Source organism: Cololabis saira, chromosome 14 (genome assembly GCF_033807715.1).
Source record: "Cololabis saira isolate AMF1-May2022 chromosome 14, fColSai1.1, whole genome shotgun sequence".
NCBI classification, from domain to species: domain Eukaryota; kingdom Metazoa; phylum Chordata; class Actinopteri; order Beloniformes; family Belonidae; genus Cololabis; species Cololabis saira.
This window is the reverse complement of record NC_084600.1, coordinates 13,786,650-13,811,680: the sequence shown is the minus strand read 5'-3', so window position 1 is coordinate 13,811,680 and position 25,031 is coordinate 13,786,650. Positions and strand designations below refer to the sequence as shown.

The following is a 25,031-nucleotide window of genomic DNA, read 5'->3' as shown; positions in this document are numbered from 1 at the left end:
TGTGATTACACTGCTGCACAAATACACCTTATGATGCAGGGAAGCCGCCTGCAGCAGCACACTTGTTGGTGTCGGGCCAGTTTGGTTGGGTAATACGTCGGCCTGGCAGCACACCAACACAGGAAACGCTGTATTTACATCTATCCATCACCTGATACCGTATAATTGACAAAGTAAAGTCCAGATTCTTTTCCATTGTCCTAATTTCTTAGGAAGTTATGCCACTTCCTGTTTTAAGTTGGCAGGTGGCAAGAGAGCCGGTGGACTGACTAACTATTTATCTATGTAATACTACAATTTCCCAGCTTGGGATAAATAAAGTATTTCTATCTATCTAATTATGTTGGGAATATGGTGTTTCTGGGAACATCATCCAATCTGCAGGGCAGCAGTGTCCAGATGTGGCACGATTGACCCGAGATAAATGATCTTAACCTTTTACACAGTCATCACATGAAAGAGCATGAATATCAAGCAAGAAGGGAAGATACAGCAGCAACTTTCTGGTGTTTGTTCATCAGAAATTACTCAAAGAAATCCAAAATTCGAGCCGCTCGCTGGCGTAGTGGGTGAAGCAGCGGCTCATGCAGGACTGTCTCAGAAAATTAGAATATTGTGATTTTCTGTAATGCAATTACAAAAACAAAAATGTCATACATTCTGGATTCATTACAAATCAACTGAAATATTGCAAGCCTTTTATTATTTTAATATTGCTGATCATGGCTTACAGCTTAAGAAAACTCAAATATCCTATCTCAAAAAATTTGAATATTCTGGGAATCTTAATATTAAATTGTAAGACATAATCAGCAATATTAAAATAATAAAAGGCTTGCAATATTTCAGTTGATTTGTAATGAATCCAGAATGTATGACATTTTTGTTTTTTAAATTGCATTACAGAAAATAAAGAACTTTATCACAATATTCTAATTTTCTGAGACAGTCCTGTATACTGAGGCTACAGTCCTCCTGCACTGGTCGCAGGTTTGAATCCCGGCCTGCACACCTTTGCTGCATGTCATCCCCATTCTCTCTCTTCCCCCTTCCTGTCTGTACACTTTGAATAAAGGGCCACTAGAGCCCAAAAATCTTTAAAAAAAATACAACCTTAAAAAATTGTCAAAACTGCAGCATTCATCGTTCTGGATGGTTAAAAAGGTTTGAAATCAGAAAGTAAACAATGGTATAAGCTCATCTCTGAGCAGTGATGCAATATTGGTATTGGATATCGGACCGATGTTATTTAAATGTTTGATCTCAGATCGTGGGGCAGATCCATGATCTTCTCATTTTATTTCTTTGTGCTTCGTCACCCATTGGCTCAAACAAGAAAGACTAAGACAACTCTTTGCTCCTTATGAGTTTTTTCGTCTTAATTTGCCACAAATGTGAGCTGATCTTCATCTCACTCACAGTGACAAAGAAACACAACGCCCCTGAGCTGATAACCAACAAACCATTTCTATTTATCACGTCTTTATTCAACTGTTTTTCCTCCTGAACTGTTAAAGTTTAACGTGTGAGTTCAATAACGACATGAAACATTATGATTGTCTCTGTTTTCAGCTGAGGAACGTTGTGTTTGTTCGTTATTGTAACTTCGGCGAATGTCTGGACGCATTTCACGGTTCTGACTGTTAATTCCTCGCGTTCACCTAATTTTTCTTGCCACTGTGTAACAATCAATTCAGTACATACACATTTATGTGACATATGTTACATCTTCTTTCACAAAGCTGGGAGAATAATCTTTAAATCGAGCCTGATGCCTTCAGTTTCTTCCACACATCAGTGGTTTTGGATTGGATTTAACTAAAAATAAGCATCCTGCATTGCTTCTTGGGGCCCTGCTGTTGGTGGACCAAAACCGCCGGTCTGTAGTCACTTGTTTGGTATGTGACATGGAGGAAAGCATAAAGAGGAAGTATTTTCTCAGACAAAGCTCAGCTTCTTGTTGTCAAAAAGAAAGAACCCGATGAGCTTGTTGTTGTGTTCTTCCTCTCTGGTTTCACTGACTTCACTGCAGGATGATGTTAGCAGCGATAGCTGCAGCCATCCAGCCAGCACACCTGGCAGGTGACGCCAGGGCTCATCGCCTAAAGTGTGCAGCTGAAACCCAACGTGAGCTGTTCTGCTTGGTAAAAAAATGGGCTTTGATGTGAAATTAACTTCTCCTAGAGAGCCTCCATGTCGCAGCATCACTTCTAACCAGATAGAGACAAATAGATCACTATCAACTCTCTTCTAATGAGTGGCTGATATCTTATAATTTGACCCACTTCGTTAAGTCTTACACCGGGAGCTGACACATGAATTTTCTTCCCTTTCTTTCCCTCATGCAGGCAGTAGTATCGCTGCACCGAGTGGCTTTAACTTAATCACATAAACTTTACTTAATTAAAGGATCTGAGTAAAAGGATTGCTTTGCTCTCTGACTGAAATGTATCGCGAGATGCAGCATGACATCACTTGACTGTTGACATTGAAACATCGGTGTGTAATACGAGTTGTATACATGCCGGATGAGGAGCTAGTTTCTTTCATAAAGGCTGGTTAAGTCGTATTTAAGCCTGCTCTAAACCTCAATACTTAAGTGAAAATGATGATGAAGACTTGTTGGAGGAAGAGCAGCTGTCTCTTATGAGGGGGGCCTACTGGTGTGGAAATGCATGACATCACTACCACAGTATAATCATTTCAGTTGAGCTTACTTTGCCCCAAATAATAAGATAAATAATAAAAAAGCACAAGGTTGGAACAATTTTGACCCAGCAAATAATAAAAGGCCCAACAATTCTGGTTTCTTCTTTAGTCTTTAAACTAAACTAATCTTTCCATTTAATAATAACAGCCCATTCTTGTTCTTTACATGTTGTTAGTTGTTATGGTTTGTCTCATTCCCACCTCTGCTGATGCTGGGGGGGGGGGGGGGGGGGGGGGGGGAAACTTACCTGGAATGACGCAAGTTGTTATCAGGAATATCCACAGTCCGGCCTGTTCCATGCCCGAACCCGCGCTGCCAGCTTCTGGCTGTGGTTGGATTCCCAGTTGGAGCTGGATGTCCTTCCTCCTGCCCACTCAGGAGCCCGTGTGATGGCCCTGCTCCACGCACGGCCAGACTGGGCTCGTCCCCGCCCCGTGTCCTCCCCCCCCCCACCCCCGTGATGCCGGCGGCTTCCCTCAGACTGGTGTCGGGCCGGCAGCAGCCTGCAGCTCGGCTGGGATAAAGCAGCTTATCGTGGGGGCAGATTATTCCCGAGAGAGATAGAGATAGGCTCCCTGTCACTTGTCGCTCCGTGCGCGCTGGCGCGCCGCGGGTGCGCGCTCCATCCATCCGCTCTGCGCACCGGTGTCACCCCGGTCTGGACCAGTCCAACCCATCAGCGTGGATGGGATCCCCTGGACAGGTGTTTCTGTCTATAAAAAGGTGTTTTCTGCTCTCAACTCACCTTTGATTTTTTGGATTTGATTTGAAGATTTTATTTCAATTAAAAAAAAAGTACAAAAAAGTAAAAAAAAAAAAACAGAATACATATATGGGTCAATGACGAATAAGGATTTTCCAAAGGTAAATTTTAAAATAATAAAAAAAAAGAATATCTATTGCAGTTGTTCAAACATTAAGAATGTTCATATTATGTTCATATTAAAATTTTGAATTAAGTGATTTCAGAGATTTTTCTCAAGATGAAGTCACACTAGCAGTCATGTGGTGCAACCATGATTCGTATTAAAATAAATGAATTCCTTAACATCTTGAGATTATTTTTTTTTTTACAATTTTTCAGTATTATAAAGTGTTTGGAAACAAACTATCAACTTTTTTTTAGTTTTTGTAAATAATGATCTCATATTATGTCCTATTAGGTCACAGAAACCTTATTAAATGAAGTTGACAGACTTATTTTTCCTGTAAATTGCATAAAACTGATACAAATGTTGTAAAGATGCTATAGAGTTAAACATACTATATCAGTGATTAATATTATAGCCACAGAATGTGGTGTTTCACTATGAATTTAATACAGTTAATGGTGTTATTGGTCGCACCACATGATGGCTGGTCGCACCAAATTACACAAAAGACCTCATATCATAGAATATCTATTGAAAGAGTTCAAAAAACAATTAATTCCATACACAGTTTTAAAATTTCACAGAATTATTTAATGAACACAAATATTTCATAAATATTTTTAATAAAAATGTATTCAAACATTTAAGTGCAGCATACATTCATTGCTTTGTCTTGAACAAACACGTCTAGCACTTTGCCCAATCTTGGCTGCTCAACTTAGAGTAGCGTGAGGTCGCTGGCTCAGGTTCTGCAATGACAGCATGGACGTTTTTCTAGCAATAGAAAATGATATTGGGAGTTTGTGGCCACATGAATAGATTTTTGTTATTTAACTGCCGCATGGAGCTAACCTGGAATTCTTCTTCCACAACTTGAAGGACGTGGCCTACAGATGGAAGCTCATCATAACTTACAATCACAAAATTTCTACTGTAGTCTTGAAGGCTACAGTGGAAGGTTTGTTCCCTTGGTGGCTCAGGAGAACTTGAGGATCCTCTGTGTGGCACATGGTCCCTCAGGTCCCTCTCACTGGCTGGTAAAACAGGCATGACTTCATTTCCATGGGCGTGCAGAAGCATGACACCTCCCTATGCCGGAGTTGTGCAGCTTGTGAAGACCAGATAATGAAAAACACACAAGAACAATATGTACTTTATGTTGCTTTATTTAACGTTTTCATTTATAACTTGGAAAAAAATACCTTTCTTGTCGCCTTTCAAGGTACTCTGCTCTTGCTGTAGGGTTGGAATTTACACGCTGCCTGTGGCGAGTGCTTTTCTCCTTACTTGACAGTGGCATCTGGCAAAATCTATTAAAATATCTATAAGATGTGATAATTGAATATTAATAAATACATAATTACCAATGTAAAATTGAGTTTTTGCTCTAAATGAGTTTTTTCTCAAAATTGTACAAAGATTAGGCTTTTGTTTCTGAAGAAAATTGGAAAATAAATACTAAACTTTCATAAAAATCTATAACAGATAATGCTAAATTAAAGTTATTTATATAAATGAATCATTAATTGACTATAAAAGCACAAAAACCTCCAATCTAGGATATATCTATCATCGAAAACACTCTTAACACTTGGTCGCACCACATGACATTTTCAAGTTCAATCATAATTTACAGGCACAGAATTGGATACCTAAACAAAACACGCTAACTTACCACAAAAGGTCAAAGTTCAAATTTAAAATTGATTTAAATACATTTAGAGTGATTTCAAATAAGTTTTCAAAACAGGAGTCATGGTCGGACGGTCGCACCACATGACATTTTGACGCTTAAAACAACAACAAAATCCCAAATAACTACGGTAGTATTTTTTGTAAAATTCAAGTGAGTCCATATGTGGGACAGGTAGGTCATATATATGGTATTTTTTTATCCATTTAAACCTTTTTTGAATTGAAAAAAAATCTGTTTTTCAGAAAATACAGGCGTCACATCATTGACCCATATATATATATATATATATATATATATATATATATATATATATATATATATATATATATATATATATATATATATATATATGTATGTACAGCACATAGTTCAGAGGTCCACCAACATGCTCGAAACGGAGTAGGCTTGAAGTAACCACTTATCGAGTCCTACCTCTGAATCTTACATACATTCATTCTTACATATAACAAGACGAGTTTCAATAACTGTATAATACTCAATTATATGTATATATACATATAGTCAAAATCAAAGAATATCAAGGCAAACAAAAGAAAAGAAAACAAACGCCCAGCATTATGTTGTGCTACTATGTATGTATGTACTAATAGAAGTAATTATAATGCATAGTATTACATTATCATTACTTTACTATAATACTACAATATAATACAGAACAATAGACAGCAATGGTATAACAATATACTATACCTTTGATGAAGGATTTCTTTAAAAAAAGAATTCAATTATTATTTTCTTTTCCTTTTTTATTATTATTATTATTTAGTTATCATTTTTCCTTATTTATTTATTATTTTATTTTTCCTATTTATTTATTTCATGTATGCTACTTATCCTATTTATTTATTTTTATTTATTTTTTATTTTTTGCTGCTGTCTCTCTCCTAAAATAACCATTATTCTAGAAAGCTATCATACCCATACACACCACATAAACGTACTCACACACGCACACACACACCCACATACACGCCCACATATAAGAAGAAATCTGAGCAAAAACATTGATCTTTTTGTTTTGTTTGTCTGTTTTTTTGTTTTCTAGCGTCCCCTCTTGTCCTGTACCTGTATGCGTTTTTGTTTTGCGCACTTGTATTATTTTACGCTTGTATTATTTTTATTTTGTGTTTTCATAACGTGTAAATTAAAAAAAAGAACAGAAAATAATTATTAAATAAAAAATAAGCAAAAAAATAACAGTAATCATTAAATTAAATGATCATTTAGCTCGTCAGGTAAAAATAAAGTGATCTTTAAATGCATTGATCAGATTAAAGAGAGGATGTGCCATAATTTCTTCTGCAGGAATTCTGGGTAAAGCTGCCAGACCTCCAACGTGTCCAACCGTCTTCTCTCTCACATTAGAAGAAGCACACAAGAACCACTGACCAAACAAATACCACATCTGACCACCAGATGGCGGTAATTCACTTTTTTTCTGTTTGGCCAAGCAGTACAAAAGGAGACAAAAAAGAAGAAAGCAGCATGAGAATAAAGACAAGAAGGAGCACAAAGGATGCTACTTTTGTTTTTGTTTGCTGTTTGAACACACTTCAGTGGAGCTCTATATCAGCGTAAAACCCCAACAAGGCCTGAACCGACTCGTCTGTCTGTCTACTGTTTATTTCTTGTAATCTCCAACTTCTTCAAATGTACTAGAGGCTAAATGTTTCTGGTGCAAATGGTTCAAACGAGTTGTATCCACATGATTTATGTTCCCGTGAGAGAGCTGAACATAGTTTAGAAATCCCAATCAAAGTACCTCCCACTACACCCATCAGCAGTGTTTCCATCAGCAGGGGTTCCTGGTAGATTTCCAGGGCTGGTGTTCTGCCAATTTCTGCTGCTTTGCCAAAAAATGCTCCCTAATTGTTTTCTACCTTTGCAGAGCTACAATTTTACTATGTTTTACTCCCTAGCCCACTTCCTTTCCCCCCAAGTGGTCCTTGTCGCTTGCCAGGCCGTCATTGTAAATAAGAATGTGTTCTTTTTTTTTTATTTTCTTTTTATTGAACATTTTCACACATATTCAGCATATAACTGGTACACAATGGTTCATTTTTTTTTCTTTTTCCCCAGTAGGGGGACTTAACAGGCAAATATGATGAAATAAAATAAAATAAATTAAAATAAAAAGAAATAGAACATTTCAACATCTGTAGCTATGAACTAGGGGTCTTTGTTCCCAAGATGTACAACTCAAATAAAGTCTGACCTTATTAGTTTTATGTACTCTAACCAGCTTTCCCAAATTCCTTTAAATCTGTCCATCTCTAGTCTCACAGAGAAAGTTAACTTTTCCATCCCATATATATTGTGTATAACCTCAACCCAGTCCTCAACCTTAGGTGCCTCATCCTTCATCCACTTTCTGGTAATTGCTTTCTTACTTGCAATCAACATTATCCTAAAAATATGTTTGTCCCCAAATCTTGTAAAATCGATGTCCAGTTTCCCCAAGTATAATACCTCGAATGTAGGTGGAAGATTTACCTTCAATACTTTGTCCATACAGTTCTTAAGTTCCTACCAGTAGCTGCGAATGGAGGGACAACTCCAGAACACGTGAAAATGGTCAGCTTTATCCGCCCCATATAGTCGCCAACACTTTGTATCCCGATACTTTGCCTGTGCTGGTGTTCTAAAAAATCTTATGATGTTCTTCCAGCCATGTTCTCTCCAAGTTAATGAACAGGTTGTTCTCCACTGCTGTTCATTTATCTCTTCCCATTCGTCCACTGATATGGTCATATTTGCATCCCTCTCCCACCTCTCTTTTATATACACTGTGTCCATTTCCTTTAAATCTTCCACTCCCTTATATAATTTTGAAATTAGCTTTTTTCTCAGTTTTGATTCATATGCTGAAGTGAACATTCCAATAATTTCTGTCCCCCTCCCCTCTATACCCCCCCTCATCGTTTGCTCTAGATAGCGTTGTAATTGCAAATACCTGTATAAATCTGTATTTGTTAGATTATATTGGTCTTTTATCTCCTGAAAACCTTTATGGGGTTAAAAACGTCCCTGGGGTTCTCAGGTTGGCCGACAGGAACCTGGCGGGGGGGGGGGGGGGGGATATTTAATACAACTAATAGACTGATACTCATAATTAGATATGAGTTACTTTTAGAATGAAAAGATGAAGATAAGCGTATTATTTTGATGGTGTTGAAGCTTCTTACGACATCAGCGTCAACACCTGATGAGATAAGTTGGACTTGCTCTGTCTCCTTCGGTAGATGGAGCCTACACCTCCACCCCAATTGTCCTCCAGACCTGCACTGAGTCTGTGATGAATTATTAGGTCATTTTTGTTTGATTTGTTTGAAGTTTAACTATTTTAAACAATTTTGATATAGTGAAAACAGAGGCATGTTCCTTGTGTAAAAATTACAATTTGTAAGTCACAAACTCTGAATGAATGTGGATTTATAGGAAAACTACCGTTTTGATGTCATGTAAAACACATAAATCTACCGTGTTGATGAAAATACAGCGCTGGTGAGTGGTGACGGACCGTCAAGCCTTGTAATATGACTTATTTCCACTAGAGTTGGTGTAAATTATTGCAGACACATACATTCAACAGATACATTCAAATAAAGACATGAAGCTGATCCAGCAGAGGGTGCACTTCACTTACATGTGGGTCACCTTGGACAGACGATTTAAAGTCAGGTTGATGGGCTGTAACTAGTGATGTTTGATACCACCGATCTTTCTGATCCGATATCGAGTCAAATTCAGGCTGGTGTCGGCGATACCGATTCAATACCGATACATTGTGCAAATACACCTAGTGTGTCAGTAAATCTAAAAAAGTTGTGTATTTTAGATAGTTTAAGAATACAAGACAGCAGAGTGACTTATTTAACTATTTGTTTAAAGTCAGAGGTATACTGAGGTAGCCGAGCTGTTACAACAAAAAAAGGTGTTTCCATGATTAAAAAAAGATCCTAAGTAAAATAATAAAATCATTAAGATAAATAGGAGAATAATAAACAAGAATAGGAACTACTATGAAAATGAAAAGTAGTTCCTACCAGTAGCAAGTCATTTAGACAGAATCTGAATAGTTTAGTTACTTTCCACCGTATTCCTGTTAATGATATACATTACCACAAATGACTGAAGCATCAAAAGTATCGATATTTTAGTTTGGATTTTAGAGGGTATAGATCTGGTATCGGAAGTATCGATATTCCAGTATCGATCCGCACATAACTAGCTGTAACTGAAATGTAGGACCAACGGACGGCCTCCCCACCACCTGAAAAACAAACAATCAAATCCAGATTAAAAGAGAAGAAGTGATTTAAAAAAAAGAAGCAAAGTAGATGGGGATGAAATCTGATACAGAACTATCAGCTTTTCATTGGTCAGAAGGTTCAATATTGTTAACATCTATTAATATTTACACTAAAGTAACAATTCCAGTTGTTGCATCACTACTGTATTCCTACACTTCATGTTGACAACACAGATTAATGGAGTGGTGCTTCATAGGAGAGAGAAAGCAGCAGAAGGAGGGGGCCGGGGGGGGGGGGGGGGGTGATTATTGTACACTTGATTGTAGCCGTTTCTAAATATAGACACTATACTTATCCGTCCTTTGATCTCAAAGCCACAATTACTGATCCGGATCAAATTCTGCATCCAAACAAACACGGCCGAACTCTCCGCTTGTGTTTTTGCATCAAGGATGCGTCCAGCGGAGACCTGTGGAGGCTCCAGGCAAAGTGGTATCCCAGAATGCATTTTGCATCAACAAGCAGAAGTAACAGGGAAAGATAAAGGCATAAAAAAAAGGTTTACAACTTCACTCCCTCCCTGTCCCATCTTCAGCTCGTGTCCTGACCAGAACGCGAAGGCGGGACCATGTGACCCCTGAACCCCATTAGAGGATCAATGTTAAAATTCTTCTACCGGTATTTGTTTTTAAATCTTTCCATGGTCTTGCACCTTCTTACATCTCAGCTCTTAAATGTCCATAGAGCTTCTGGGGCTCTTAGGTTAGCTGACCAACTCCAGGCTACAGAGCAGGGGGGACCGGGACTCTGCAGGACCGGTACTGGTTCTGGACTGAGCTCACCATACGTCTGGCTCCTTCTATGGCTGTTTTTAAATCTCATCTTAAAACTCATTTTTATTCACTATCATTTAACTCACCAGGATTGTGTTTTATGTCTTAAATTGTCCTATTTTGTTTTTGTTTTCCTTTCGCTTGTCCAGCACTTTGGTCAGCTGTTGTTGTTTTTAAAGTGCTTTATGAATAAATTTGACTAACTGTTGTGTAATGGTATCTGCAAAACAGGTCTTCTTATTTACTAATTGTGGTGAAGTTATCAAGAGAGGCCTTTTGATTATTTTATGGTCAATAAAAATGCAAAGATTTTTCAGTAGGTGTCAGCTGGCTAGTTAAGCTGTGATGCTGTGAGGTACAAGTACACAGAAACACTGAAACACTGAGTCCTCCTGTTAGAGAGAAAAAACACTCAGTGATCTGAAGAAAGAGGCTGAGACATCTTATTTTTTTACATGCATGGGTAGGCGCACGAGCAGCGAACTACAACGGTCCTGCCCCCAGCAAAGTTTATTTAAAGACATGAAAAAATGGGTGTGTATTTACAGAAGAAAAGGGTGTAGATTTCAGAGTACAATCAGGAAGTAGGTGTGCCGTGGGTGTGGTGTGGATCACATCATCGCACAGTAGATTCAGATGAGGCGACCTTGACACGGCTCACATGATGCAGCCAAGAATGGTGAGAAAAGCAGATAGATAAAAGAAACAAATCAAACAGGCCACATCATGGGAAAATATTCTCACTCTAACATTCCCCCCTGTTTATCATTTTAGGATAATGCACATGCAGTATATCAAATCTTCGTAACTTGACAAGCATTTTCTACCAGATCATCATTAATTACACGTCATCATCCTGCATCGCCTGTTGGAATTTCGCCTCCAGCAGTGCGAGGTCCGAATCTTCAGCAGTGGACGCATAGCATAGCATAGCACTATATTGAATCATGGAGACGTTGATCATACATGATATCATACAGCGGACAGAGGGTATGATGCAGCTAATGAACACACAGAATACAATACACTTAAATTGCAAGACATAGTTAATCTGAACACCACTTTGATAATGTACAAGGCTTATAACAAATCACTTCCGGGCTGCAGGAACTGTTCAAGCCAAGAGAGGGCAAATACGACCTCAGGGGAACAGCAATGTTTGACACAACAGCAATAAGAACAAACACAAAAGGCAGATGTATATCTGTTTTAGGAGTAAAACTGTGGAACTCATTACACAACGACCTTAAACAAACTCAATAAAAGCATACAAGATATTATTCAAAGCAAAGGTAATACACATATATAGAAACACAATAAGCAAACAAAGAAGAATGTACACATGCATGAGATAAAATGACAACTTAAATTGGGTTTGTCGGGTTTCCTCAGCATCTTTTCACTTTCTGTTTTCAGAGCTATCATTATTATCATCATCATTATTATTGCCATTACTGTTGTTATTATTATTATTATTATTATTATTATTATCATAATTGTCATTATTGGTATTATTATCACTATTACTATTATTATTATTTTGTGTAGACCCATGATACTTAATTTGTTCTTCTTGTATATTCTATTCTGTTAAAAGGTGGGCAAGACAAGCTTTATGCCTCAAGCCCAGACCTCCTCGGCCAAAACAATCACAACGTTGACCAGGGAAAAACCTGTGTTAACTCATTTGTTGATTTTTTTGTGATTTACCGAAATAAATATTAACTATAACTATAATAATATGGGAACACTACCAACGGGCATAAGTAGCTTAATAGGTCTTCCAGACCAGCCTCCTGACCAGATCCAGGACCATATATCCCAGCCGGAGGCGGATTCATAAGCATCACCTTTTTTCATTTGCGCAAGCAGATCATTCATATGACTGAGGGTGTCAGAAATATTTGCAGCCGCATCAGGAATGTAAGTACAACGTTTTTCACAAATGACATGACACAAACCTCCTTGTGAGGCTAAGATCAGCCTGGTACGCGTGGCGATCATGACGGGCGGGAGAGATGACATGCCCTTAGTCAGAATTGCTGTTAAGTTCTCCAATTGAACATGCACTGCTTCTACGCCGTGAGCATTCTTAACAGCCCCCCACCACGGAAACACACCGGCAAAGAACTTCTCTCCTACGGTGGTCTGTACTGGAACATCGCCAGCACGCTTCTGCCTGTAGTGGGGATAATGACGGTGGAGTATGTCAACTGGTTGTACAGGGTAATAGCAGGTGTGAGTTAAATCAGGGTGCAGGTCCCGATCCAGCCGTAGGGAGGGACCTGATACACATCATAACCACAGAGCCACGCAGCGCTGGTGGGGCTGCTGCATCCTTCATCAGAAGGCCAGGAAACAGCTTCTGTGTCAGAAAAGTTACCTGTCAGGTCACTTACAGAAGCGGCGTTAGCGCGGGGACCGAGGCAAACCGACTGATTATAAAGAGGCCCTTCACCACACGTGGCGTTGACTGTCATCCGACAGCCGGAGGTGGAGCCTACTGGAACGCTCGGTTTAGCACCCACATATGAACGCCTGAAACAAAGTTGAAAGTTTTCAGGAACTTGTGCAGGTTCAATAGACATCACAGGCTGGTTAAGGTCAGGGTGTTCTCAGGCTTCCGTGCCATTCACTCCGATCAGATTCTGATTCCAGCGAGAACATTCGGAGACATCAGTTAAGTTCAACTTTAACCACTTCGTCCTGACAGGTTTTCCAGACGTATTCGTCGCTTTGAACATACCCTTTAACACACAGATAACATCAGAGACAGTCAATGGTTTAGGTTTTACAAAGGACAAGTCCCGCTGTGAGTGGGGCATGAGGGAACATGCATAACAAGTGGAGTTAACATGTAAGGCGTCAACAATAGACTTCACAGCCGTCCACCAGGAGTTTACTCGTCCTGCAGGATCTCGGTCTCGGTCGGACCATGCATTTGTAATAGGAGCAGACATTGTTTCACCTTTACCATTGATTAGAACATGTTTATCATGTTTACTCTTCACATTCCCATTCCATGTTGTGATTTCAACTTTGGGAGCACTGTCCGTGTAGCAGATCTTGTACTGGTACCGGGGAGGCTTCGCCTCCACCCAAGGAGAGATGAGGAAATCAGCACAAGATGCAGCGTTAGATGAGCTGCGTTGGTCAGGTCGCAGAGTGATGACAAGGTTTCTTCTGGAGGATGTGAGGCTGAGTTGCTTCCTCCACTGTAGAGCCTTCCGGTCAGTGGTGGAGGACGACCAGTCGGCGTTGGACTCACCTACGAGGTATTTCCAGGACCACGTGTAAAAGTCACCAAGAGTCATGTACCAAATCATTACAGGATACTTACCACCAAACATCCTCATCACCCCACTCATGTCGAGTCGCCACACGTCGTTGGACTTGGGTGACGTGTGGAAGGGGATGACGAAGGTGGTGGTCTTGGTTCGTGGAGCACATAGAATAGTGGTGTGTGGGTCAGAGGTGGAACATTTCATCACATCAGTCACAGACCTTTTACTCCTGGCAGCGGTGCGTTGAATGTCCGATGGGGAACGAAGCATCAGCAGGGTACACGCCACGAGGCCCAAAAAGGCCAGGATCACCAGACAGCGCAGAGCCATGTCTTCTTTTCTTCACCGGTTTGAGACGACAGGCCCCTATTGGTTCCTGCCCCCTTTGTAGCCGGGCTTCGTTGCTACTCTATCAGTAGATTCTCACTCTGGCTCGGTGATGATGCGCTTACAGTGTGACTGGTGGATCCAGGAGGGCCTTTCCGCAATTTTAATTGCCGTGGGTGTCGTCAGGAGAACTTGATACGGCCCGTCCCACCGTGGTGCCGCCCAGTTGTCTCGCCGTAGGACCTTGACGAGGACAAAGTCTCCGGCCTTGAGTGCCTGTAAGATAGGAGCAGAAGACTCTGGGAGATCATTGTGTTCCTTGACAAGCCTGTTGGAAAACTTGCTTTTCATCCAGTCCGCTAATGTGTGCTCATTATCACTCTTGGTAAGAGGCACGTCTGTATTAGGGAGGGGGAACCATCTCCCATGTACTATTTCGAAGAGAGTTAACCCTCCGTGGCATGCAGTAATACGCATCCACATTTTAACTAGAGACAGACAATCGGGCCAAGGTCTTCTAGTTTCTGCCATAGTTTTTCTGAGCCTCTCTTTTATCGTAGCGTTGGTTCTTTCCACTAGTCCTGCTCTTTGGGGGTGATATGAGCAATGATTCTTCAGCTCAAACCCCAGGGTGGTGGCACACAATGCTAACACTTCATTTACAAAATGAGTTCCATTATCTGATCTTATGATAAGAGGAATACCATAAGTCGGGAAAAATGTGAACACAGGTGTTTAGCCACTGTTACAGCATCACAACGCTTTACAGGGTACATTTCTGGCCATTTAGAAAATGTGTCTACTATCACCAAACAGTATTTACATCCTTGTGATGGTAAAAGTTCAATGAAGTCCATTTGAATTACTTCAAACGGATGTTTTGGTTCTGGGAACCTTCCCCTTTTGGGTCTCAGTCTCCCTTGTGCATTATGTTTCATACATATCATGCACCGTCTGCAGAAGTCTCTGGCATAATCCAAAAAATTTAAAGTATGGAATGTTTCATTTACTATGTTTACCATCCCCCCCTGTTGAGACATGGGTTAAACCCGTGACTCATCTGTGCTGCCCCTTTAAAAAGTGACTGGGGAAGGATCGGCTTGCCATTGACATACTGAACATAATTTTTTATTCCGGGTCTGAATTTTAACCACGTCTTTTGATCATTCAAAGGTTCTGTCTTTTGAGCATCACTTATGATCATGGAATCGAGTGGAGCTAAGATAAAAAGTAAGTCAGCGTGAGGGTCATTTCGAGTGGCAGCTCGTTTTGCTGCCTGATCTGCAGTACGGCCTTCATAAAACCCTCTGCTGCATCAACCGAAAGATAAAACGGTCTATCGTAATCAGGCAATGCCAGGACGACATTTGTTTGCAACAACTGTTTCAGTGTTATGAATGCCTGAATAGTGGCTGGGTTCCAAATTACCTTGTCTGTGAGAGACCATAGATAATGTTTTGAATAGGCTGGATAACTTTAGCATATTCTGGAATCCAGGTCCTGCAGAAGTTACACAGCCCCAGAATCACAAAGACAGCGATAGTTTTCCCCTTGAATACTGAGGGTTATGAATGGCAATTCATTATTTTGACGGGCATGTTTAAGGGCTGCAAAGATGTCTACCACATCGTTTGGACCCTGTTTCGGAGGTTCAGGTACTACTCATTTCTGTTTGGCTGAGTTGGGATTATTTGGGGCGTTTATCTTGCTGTGGCTGTTTTCTTTTATTTGCAAGATTAGTCTTGCAATCCCTGGAAAAATGTCCAGGTTTCCCGCAATGGCAGCAATTTGGATCAGATTTTCGTCTGTTTTCCCAATTTCCTCCTGCGTTCCTCCCCCTGACTTGTCTTTCACGGCCAGCGCCCTTTGTTCGTGGGATGCAAATTCCACGGCCTGTGCTACAGAGCCCGTGGTCTGATGAACCCAGTATTTCGTTACAAAGTGTCGCACTGTGGGCAGTGGTCCCTCCGGGAACGCTTATTTTTTTTAATTTTTGCTGGTAAGCTCCATTGTCTGCGGGGTCATAAGGAATGCCAGAATTATGCCGGAAAACCGCTTCTAAACGAACTACGTATTCTTCAGCAGGTTCTGGATCCCTTTGTTTGCATATCGCAATACGGGTGTAGTCTGCTCCCCGACGGAAGGTCGTAATAATGCGATTGTTTAACCGTGTTACTGCTTCGGTGAAGGCCTGAGAGTCAGTAGGTAAAATCACTGGAGGATTTGCTGCGTCATGTCCAGTGATGTCACCTTGTATACGTCCAAGTCTGTGCCCAAGTTTTTTACTGACTACATGAAGCATCTCTAAGCCATTCAGGTGAAAGCTGTTCATCAATTCTACCAAGTCAGTTACGAACTGGTCGGCATCCTGAAATGGGTCTGCAACACCATCAGCAGCTTTCATCATTTCATCTTTGGACCACGCTCGAAAAACCATAATGGTCGGGTTGTCATCACCACCTTGACCGTAACGCGGATTGGCCACCTGGATTAATGGACAACTCAGGTCGGTGGGGGGCGCGGCACATCCTGGGTCAGATTCAGAGTCTGGGTCAGAGTCTGATCCTGAGCCTGAGTTCGTTTTACCATATCCAGGTTTTTGTTTTATTTCTTTAAGGTCGGACACAGGATACAGCTCTTTCTTCTGTTTGCGAAGTTCAACTTTATATTTTGTTTTTACGTCTTGGGTTTGTTGAACCCGAGATGGTGCAGGAAAAAGCACGTTTCGAGATCTTTTTCAGTTTAACAGAATCCTTACGATTCTTACGGGAGTCACGCGTATTTGTTTTAGCAGTCTCGGGTTCGTTTTGATCAGTTACAGTTGGTCATTAGGGCGTCCCCTATTACCGTTCTCAACATCACAGTTTCTCCGTGAAGAAGTCGTTTGTTCATCTTCTTTAATCATTGCATATATTTTTTCAGCTTTCTTTTTCTCCTCCACTGCTCAGAAAATCCATAATGGACCTTTAATTCTACTTTTCTTTTCTTCTTCAAATTAATCAGAATTTATTTACAAAAGTCTTAAACAAAACTTAGGATAAATTCTGATGCTTAAACTACACATAAACAACAACTAACTAAACATTAAACACAAACTTGAGATCATCTATGTGTGGGTTTGTGTATCAGTGCGTATGTGTGAATTATTTATTCTTTTCAAACTAAATTCTTGAGTAATTTTTCAGAGTGAACTAAAAAGACGAGTATTCTTATGCAGTGAAACACCGTACTGAACACGACTTCACATCTACAAAAACGTCCTCTCTGAAGCTCACGTGTTGTTTACCAGATAAAAAGTCTCCCTCGTGTGAAACAGATTACATCATCCAAAGAGAGCTGGTTATTCGTATTATTTTAACAAAAATGTCAACAGAGAACCTCATAGGAAATTTAACATTGAACTTATGGACATCTAGTCTTAAAATGACAGGGTATTTCTATTCGCAGGCTTCATTAAGCCTCCAACTTACGCAGCTTCTCGTGAACGCGCATCAGACAGGCAACCTTGGAGCGCGCTTTCACACACGCTGCTGCAGCCGTTACATACAGTACACACACACACCGTGCTCACACATTGGCCACAACGGCTTTGTTTCTCTTTCATATATATAAAGCATCCTTTGTCAATACACACTGTTTCGAGTTAGAGGTACCCATGGTTCTGTGTAAAATGTCACTGACACACAAATTGACAGTAGGTTCATGAACACAGCCTTCTACTGTATCTAAAATACAGCGGTGCTCATTTTACGGGGTGAAACCCAACCTGTTGAAACCGTCAATTGTCAGTACGTGATTTTACGACAGATAAAAAAAAAAAAAAAAATGACTGATATGTTCACGCTCGTGTAACAATCAATCCAATCATACACATCTCATTTATACAATGGCATGAATTACGTTTCTATACGGTCAAAACGTACAAAGACCGGGTCAAATACAGTATTACAACAGTAATCTGTGCCAATTCGTGCGGTGAATCAACCCTAATTTAACAATTCAACGTCACTTCACCTGCAGGACTTTTTGCAACACTAATGTAACTTCGCGCGGTTCCAATCATACATCTCACCCTTTCCGAGATCACTGGTTTTGAGTTCGTTGATCCCTCAGCCTCCCGCCGCCGTCGAGGACCAAACTAAGGCCACCGACCTGGGATGAATTCACATCTCAGGGTTTTGGCACCGCAGATGGCTATTCAGCGATGACTGTCGACAGGTTTCAGTGGTGGTTATCTTGGCGTCGGCGGGAGGTCTTCGGGATCCGGCTCGAAGGACCAATTTATGTTAGAGAGAAAAAACACTCAGTGATCTGAAGAAAGAGGCTGAGACATCTTATTTTTTTACATGCATGGGTAGGCGCACGAGCAGCGAACTACAACGGTCCTGCCCCCAGCAAAGTTTATTTAAAGACATGAAAAAATGGGTGTGTATTTACAGAAGAAAAGGGTGTAGATTTCAGAGTACAATCAGGAAGTAGGTGTGCCGTGGGTGTGGTGTGGATCACATCATCGCACAGTAGATTCAGATGAGGCGACCTTGACACGGCTCACATGATGCAGCCAAGAATGGTGAGAAAAGCAGATAGATAAAAGAAACAAATCAAACAGGCCACATCATGGGAAAATATTCTCACTCTAACACCTCCCATCCTCTGAAGTGCACTCTCCCCAGTTACACTTGGCAAATATGTATGTAATATACTGTAACTACCGAGTTCACTAGTCGGAACTGAGAAACAGCTCGGGTCTTATCCCAGGGAATAACGCATGAACCTTCCTGTGACATAATAATAATAATAATAATAATAATAATAATAATAATAATAATAATAATAATAATAATAATAATAATAATAATAATAATAATAATAATAATAATAATAATACATTTTATTTGTAAAGCACTTTTCATAAAATAATCTCAAAGTGCTACAGAAACCAGCAATCAAAAAAAAATTAATAAAATCAAGACACATAAAAAAACAGAAGTAAAAGCATAAAAGCACAGAGACAATAAAAACATGCTGCCCAATGAATGCAACAAACAAAAGAAAAAAAAAATAAACCAAGACAAAATACAAAAGCAAAATGAGGTGCATGATTAGTTCCTGCAGGACTTTCAGGGTTAAGTAGCAGCAGATGAGCGGATGCACAGCTGATTCTCAGCAAGAGTGAGCAGCTTTATAAAAACAGGGTGATTTTGCAGTTTCCAGTCAAGTGTGGTTTGAAAGAAGGCCAATGAGGAAAGACATCAGCAACAATCTTTGAAAAGCAATAATTGCTGCCAGTAAAACCAGGAAGGGTTAAAAGGGCAGGAAGATTATTCAGTACTGGGAAACCTTCAAGAGGGTTTCTGGTCTTCCCAGAAGTAGAGCCCCAAGGTCAAACTGTTTTATGGTCACAGACACTGAGAAATAATCCAAGAGCCACATCTCTCAGTTTAAATGTTAATTTTTTTTAAATGTTAGAGTTCAAGAGACAGTAGATCAAAAAAAAAAAAGACAGCAAAAGCTTGATGTGTTTGAAACAGCTTCCAGGAGTAAGATGTTTCTCTTGGAAAGAAAAAAAGCAGCAGTGTTTAGACTGCAACTAACCTGGTGCAGTTTGATTTCAGAATATCAAACATTTGTTACAACTTGACACATTCGGAGCAGTTTCCAAGAAGACGTTCGTTGGACAAACTGGCAGAACCCAGTGCTGCTCAAGCAGAAAGGTTGACAAAGCTGCCCAGATTCATTTGATGATGTGCTCTGCAGGCTCACCACCAGTCCTCCCTTGATTCAGCAGGACGACACAAGGACAACCCAGCATGGATTTGTTTCAAAACTGGATTTTTAAATAAAAACAGACCAAAGTGGACCGATATATAAACATGTGGACATGTTTTGTCCAGCCACCACTTAAACTCTGCAGACTATTAAATGCACATTAAAGCTATACACCATACTGAAAAGAAAACAAGACAAATCATATGTTTTTTAAGTTTTAAAGTTACTATCCTTACCAATAATCTTTGTTAGGAACTATTTGAAAACAAAAAAATAATGCAGCTTCATTATAAGTAAAATGACTGTAAATCGATTTTTCCAGATTTTTTTTCCAGTCGGGATATTTTAAATGAAAATGAAGAAATACCATGGAGTTTCCCTCCAGGGACAGACATATCATTGCATCACATTATAAACTCTTTGATAAACTCCTTCTAGCTGCTCGAAAGTGCATCCTGTGAAACTGGATCCAACAGCCTCCCTCATGAGAAGTTACAAGCCATTGTAGTGAGCAGGGACGAGCTATTTTTAAAAGTTTGGACACCTTTCCTAGATTATATACCTGCAAATCTGAAAAATCTGCTATTGATGGGCAGACAGTTTTCTGAATGGAAGTATAACGGGCTGCTGATGACGGGTTTCCCTCAACTCATAATTAGTGATGGACTGAAGACAACCTATAACTGTTTTTTTTCAATCTTTATTTATTTATTTTTTACAACCGATATTATTATCTTGTTAGTCATGTATCTTTCATTATGACAATTTTGTTTCTTACTTTTTATTTGTCCGTATAAATCTGTAACTTGCATGTGCTGTCTGATGGGTTGGGGGGGGGGGGGGGGGGGGGGGGGTTGGTTTTTGTATCTTGTATTGCCTATGTTTAAAAACAATAAAATGTGTTTTTAAAAAAAGAAAGTAAAATGACTCCATGGCCTTAATAATATAACTCTAACAACAATATTTGGATGATGATGCTGGCATCCATGTTTGAAGTTTTAGCCATCCTGGTTATTTTTGTTGGTATACAGACAACCACTAAGCTTCACATGATGTAATAGTTTCACTTTGTTATGAAGACCACAAACGTGCATTCAGCTGACTCCATGAAGTTCGTGTCATTGGCCTCTGGGTGGCGCCACTGAGCCGCTGCAGGCCTCTTCCAGCATGACGGTGCTGGAAATTTCCAGAGCGGAAAAAAATTCACCAGGTAATGAAACTGTACAAATATAATCCTGCATTTTTCTTCTACAACCTCACTTGGCTCTTCGGATCAGAGAGGGGGAACACAAAAGAGAAAACAGGCTTCTTTACTTTTCAAACATTGAAACTGTATGTGTAACATACTTAATATTTGCATATTTTTGCCAACTTCCAACTCACCTCATTGAAGAAGTTGTAATATATGCTCAAGGCTTCAAGGCAGCTTTAAAAACATGACATTTTCTGCTTCACAGACTCTCAGATACTCAGAAATATGGTCTTATGTGGAGTAACAGGACAGGAGTGATGCTGCCAGCATCATGACCCGAGGCTGTTATGCTGCGTTCCATTTACCTCGGAAGTCGGAACTCGGAACTGGGAATGACATCACAGCCGAGTTATCAGCGTTCCAGTTACAAAGTAGGTAAACAAGTTTGTAGTTCGCATATACCACATGAAAAATGTAAATTACACTATAGCAGCATATATATGCCGAACAATACTTGTATACGACTGATTAAGTGTGACCAAAACTAGAATGAAGTGCTACGAATTTTTACAGAGCTCTCTTCTACTGTTTACAACCGGGGCAGCCATCTTGGAATGTGAACTCGGGGGTGGTGAAGACTCTCCCACTTTCCCAGTGGGAAATCCTACTTCGAGGGGCGTTCCAGTTGAAAATTCCGACTGGGAACTGGGAAATCCCCACTTCAGAGGACAAATGGAACGCGGCATTAGTCTGGAGCAGTGCTTCTCAATCCTGGTCCTCGAGTACCACTGTCCTGCATGTTTTAGATGTTTCCCTGCACCAACACACCTGATTCTAATTAAAGGTCCTAATTAGCTTGTCACCAAGGTCTGCACAGTTCTGTTGATGACACAGGTACTTGTATCACGGTGTGCTGAAGCAGGGTAGCATCTAAAACATGCAGGACAGTGGTACTCGAGGACCAGGATTGAGAAACACTGGTCTGGAGGATCTGGCAGTTGTGAGGGGTAGAACCTGATGAGATGGAGGCGCTCCAACCTGGCGAGGAGCCTTCAGCTGGGCCAGAAAACTGCTGCCTTCGCCTGCTTCCTTAAACTTTACCCCAAGGCCTTTAATACCGACCGAAACACAAAACTGGCCCCAGCGTTTTCTTAGACCAGTAAAGAGCAGGAACAAGCCGTATTATACAGGTTTTTTTTTAAGTTCACTAAAGCTGCCAAGTAACTAAAGTGACATACTCGACTGTCAATCAAAGACCACTCCCCTAATTATGCATTCATTTGTATAACAATGTGTTTTTACCTGGTGAGGGACATACACATTCACCTCCTGTACATCCGTCCTGGATATCAGCTTCATCTGAACCAGTCTGTAAATTGTTATGAACCTTGAGTCCATCATATAAAGGATTTCATCCATCAACTATGATCCTTATGAATCCACATAAGACATCATTTAAGCTGCATTTCTCTCCACCAGAACAACTGTTTCTGCGTCATGGAGTAATTTGGAAGAGCAGACGTTACCATCGTCATAGCAAGACATTGATGGTAAATCACAGCAGGCAGTTTCAGGAAATGAGACGAAAGTGAGGAGACGAAAGAGGGGAGGAGACAAGGTCATAACAACCTGCTGGTGAGAGAAATGATGACGGCGTTTTACCTCATCGTCCCGACACAGCCTGCCTGGCTCCCCTTCCTCCGTCAGGCTCTGCAGAGGAGAGAGACGAATCAGCACTCTCTGGTCCCTCCTCATCCCTCCCACTCTCCCTCCATCCCTCTGTATTGCTCCCAACTCCTCTCAAAAGTGTGAAGCTCTGCATTGCTGAACACTGAGGCAACTCCCAGCAGCTATTTACGGAGGAACTGCTGTATCATCCTCGGCGAGAGGTAAGGCTCCTCGGATTAACGGGTGAATATGAGCAAGACTGGTGCATCAGTGGCATGAAATATCCTCTGAGATGTAGCTAGAAGGGCATGATGGAGGAGAATAGGTAATGCATGTGCAGAAATACGTAAACATTAGCCTGGTTTTAACATGAAAACTATCAAATATAGGTCTGGGTACTGAATTTGATTAAAAAAAAGGTAAAACGAGGAGTTATTAGCAGTCTGAACCATAAATAACAGGATGACCTCACCCCAAAGGACTTCCCACCCCCGGGAGGCGGGAGGGCGCTGCATGCACACCTAGGTTTGAAAACGTGTTCCCATTATCGCATGCTGCTCTTACTTTGATTTTTTATTTAAGATAAGATAAGATAAGATAAGATAATCCTTTATTTTCTCCCTCAGTGGGGAAACTTATTTTGTTGGCAGCAGTACACTTAGCACACACATGCAGGGGAGGGGTAAAAAGACTAAAAAGTAAAAAATACAAAATATATTTAAAAAAAAATACAAAAAATATATATAAAATATGTATAATTACAGAAATATGAGCAGTATATACAGTAGATTGAAAGAAACAGTGCAAAAAAAGCAGGTAGAGTGTGTGTGAGGTAGACTGGCAGATATTGCACATATGACATTGCACATCTTGTTATTGCACATGTTATTGTTATTGTCCGTTAGCTACTGAGAGCAGGCCTGGTTATACAGTCTGATGGCAGCGGGGAGGAAAGACCTGCGATGCCTCTCAGTGGTGCATCGCGGGTGACGAAGCCGGTCACTGATGGAGCTCTCCAGGGCTCTGACAGTCTCATGAAGGGGGTGGGATTTATTTATTTAACCTTTATTTAACCAGGTAAGTCAGTTAAGAACAGATTCTCATTTACAGCGACAAACTGGGAAAGAGACATCACAAAGAGTCAAACATACAATCACAGTGAAACAAACAATCAAACGCGATATATATAAAAAACACACAACACATAACAAAAATATGTGTAAAAAGTGATTGTGTGTCTTCTGTTTTCCCCCCCAGATGGATGGGTGCACCCCCATCATGCTTAGGTCTCTGTTTATGTGTGGAGTGCTGGGAGGTGAGAGTAACACTCCTCAGATTTCTATCAAAAATATCACCTGAAAAGTCTAATATTTCACTCCCCCCCCCACCCTCAGTGCTGCTGATCCCGGTGCAGTCGCAGCAGATCTCCGTGTGTTTGGAGGATGACGAGGACCTGAGGGTGGACTGTAAGATCAAGCCCGACGCCAGCAAGATCAACACCTACGAGTTCTCCTGGTCGTCGGGATCCAAGGAGGTCCTCATCAACACCAACGTGACGAGGCTGGCGCCCGACACCCAGCTGAGGGAGCACAGCGAGGTGGTGGAGCTGGAGCCCCACGGCTACAGGATGACCCTCTCCGGCTACAAGAGCAAACTCCCGTCCAACACCACCTACATGTGCAAAGTATCCGGGCAGATTGAAAGTATCACCGTGGAGAGAGGTGCGAGAGAAAGTTGTGGTTAGGAGGGAGGGAGCGTGAAAATACTCTGGTGTGAGATGTAGGGATGGGCGGTATGGACTAAAAAATGTATCACGATTATTTCAGGCATTTATCCCAATAACGATAAAAATGAGGATAAAAAAATACCAATTCAACTCCACCTTTTTAACTATAAATCTATCTCGCTCTCAGATCTGCCATGTTTGTCATCAACGGGAATTTATCTTTCTTTCTTTCTTTCTTTCTTTCTTTCTTTCTTTCTTTCTTTCTTTCTTTCTTTCTTTCTTTCTTTCTTTCTTTCTTTCTTTCTTTCTTTCCTTCCTTCCTTCTTTTTTCCCTTCCTTCCTCCTGCTCTTTCCTTCCTTCTTCCCTTCCTCTTTTCTCCCTTCCTTCCTCCTTTCCTTGTTTTCTCCCTTCCTTCTCCTCCTTCCTTCCTTCCTTCCTTCCTTCCTTCCTTCCTTCCTTCCTTCCTTCCTTCCTTCCTTCCTTCCTTCCTTCCTTCCTTCCTTCCTTCCTTCCTTCCTTCCTTCCTTCTTTTTCCCCTTCCTTCCTTCTTTCCTCCTGCTCTCTCCTTCCTTCTTACCTTCCTCTTTTCTCCCTTCCTTCCTTCTTTCCTTGTTTTCTCCCTTCCTTCCTTCCTTCCTTCCTTCCTTCCTTCCTTCCTTCCTTCCTTCCTTCCTTCCTT

General features: G+C 40.7%; 3 protein-coding genes across 3 annotated transcripts in view; 1 reads left to right on the top strand and 2 right to left on the bottom strand.

Moving 5' to 3' along the window:
• nectin1a (nectin cell adhesion molecule 1a) overlaps window positions 1-3,107 on the bottom strand; it is a 38,275-nt gene extending 35,168 nt beyond the window's left edge. The window contains exon 1 of the mRNA XM_061740873.1: window positions 2,958-3,107. Coding sequence (XP_061596857.1) covers window positions 2,958-3,009 — 52 coding nt within the window. The 5' untranslated portion in view covers window positions 3,010-3,107. The remainder of the gene's footprint in view (window positions 1-2,957) is intronic.
• Window positions 3,108-10,860: 7,753 nt separating this feature from the next.
• Window positions 10,861-18,632, bottom strand: LOC133459639 (uncharacterized). The gene is made up of 2 exons (XM_061739781.1): window positions 18,069-18,632; window positions 10,861-14,272 (listed from the first exon to the last, which is right to left on the bottom strand). Exon 2 carries the CDS (start codon window positions 13,997-13,999, stop codon window positions 13,001-13,003), a length of 999 nt encoding a protein of 332 aa, XP_061595765.1. The 5' UTR covers window positions 14,000-14,272; window positions 18,069-18,632; the 3' UTR covers window positions 10,861-13,000.
• Window positions 18,633-22,655: 4,023 nt separating this feature from the next.
• The window catches only part of LOC133460276 (thy-1 membrane glycoprotein-like), a 2,970-nt gene continuing 594 nt past the window's right edge, over window positions 22,656-25,031 (top strand). The window contains exons 1-3 of the mRNA XM_061740872.1: window positions 22,656-22,846; window positions 23,883-23,940; window positions 24,020-24,346. Coding sequence (XP_061596856.1) covers window positions 23,883-23,940; window positions 24,020-24,346 — 385 coding nt within the window. The 5' untranslated portion in view covers window positions 22,656-22,846. The remainder of the gene's footprint in view (window positions 22,847-23,882; window positions 23,941-24,019; window positions 24,347-25,031) is intronic.

Bases quoted from the DNA above. Each gene is read 5' to 3' on its own strand.
- LOC133459639 (XM_061739781.1), bottom strand. From the start codon at position 13,999: ATGGCTCTGCGCTGTCTGGTGATCCTGGCCTTTTTGGGCCTCGTGGCG.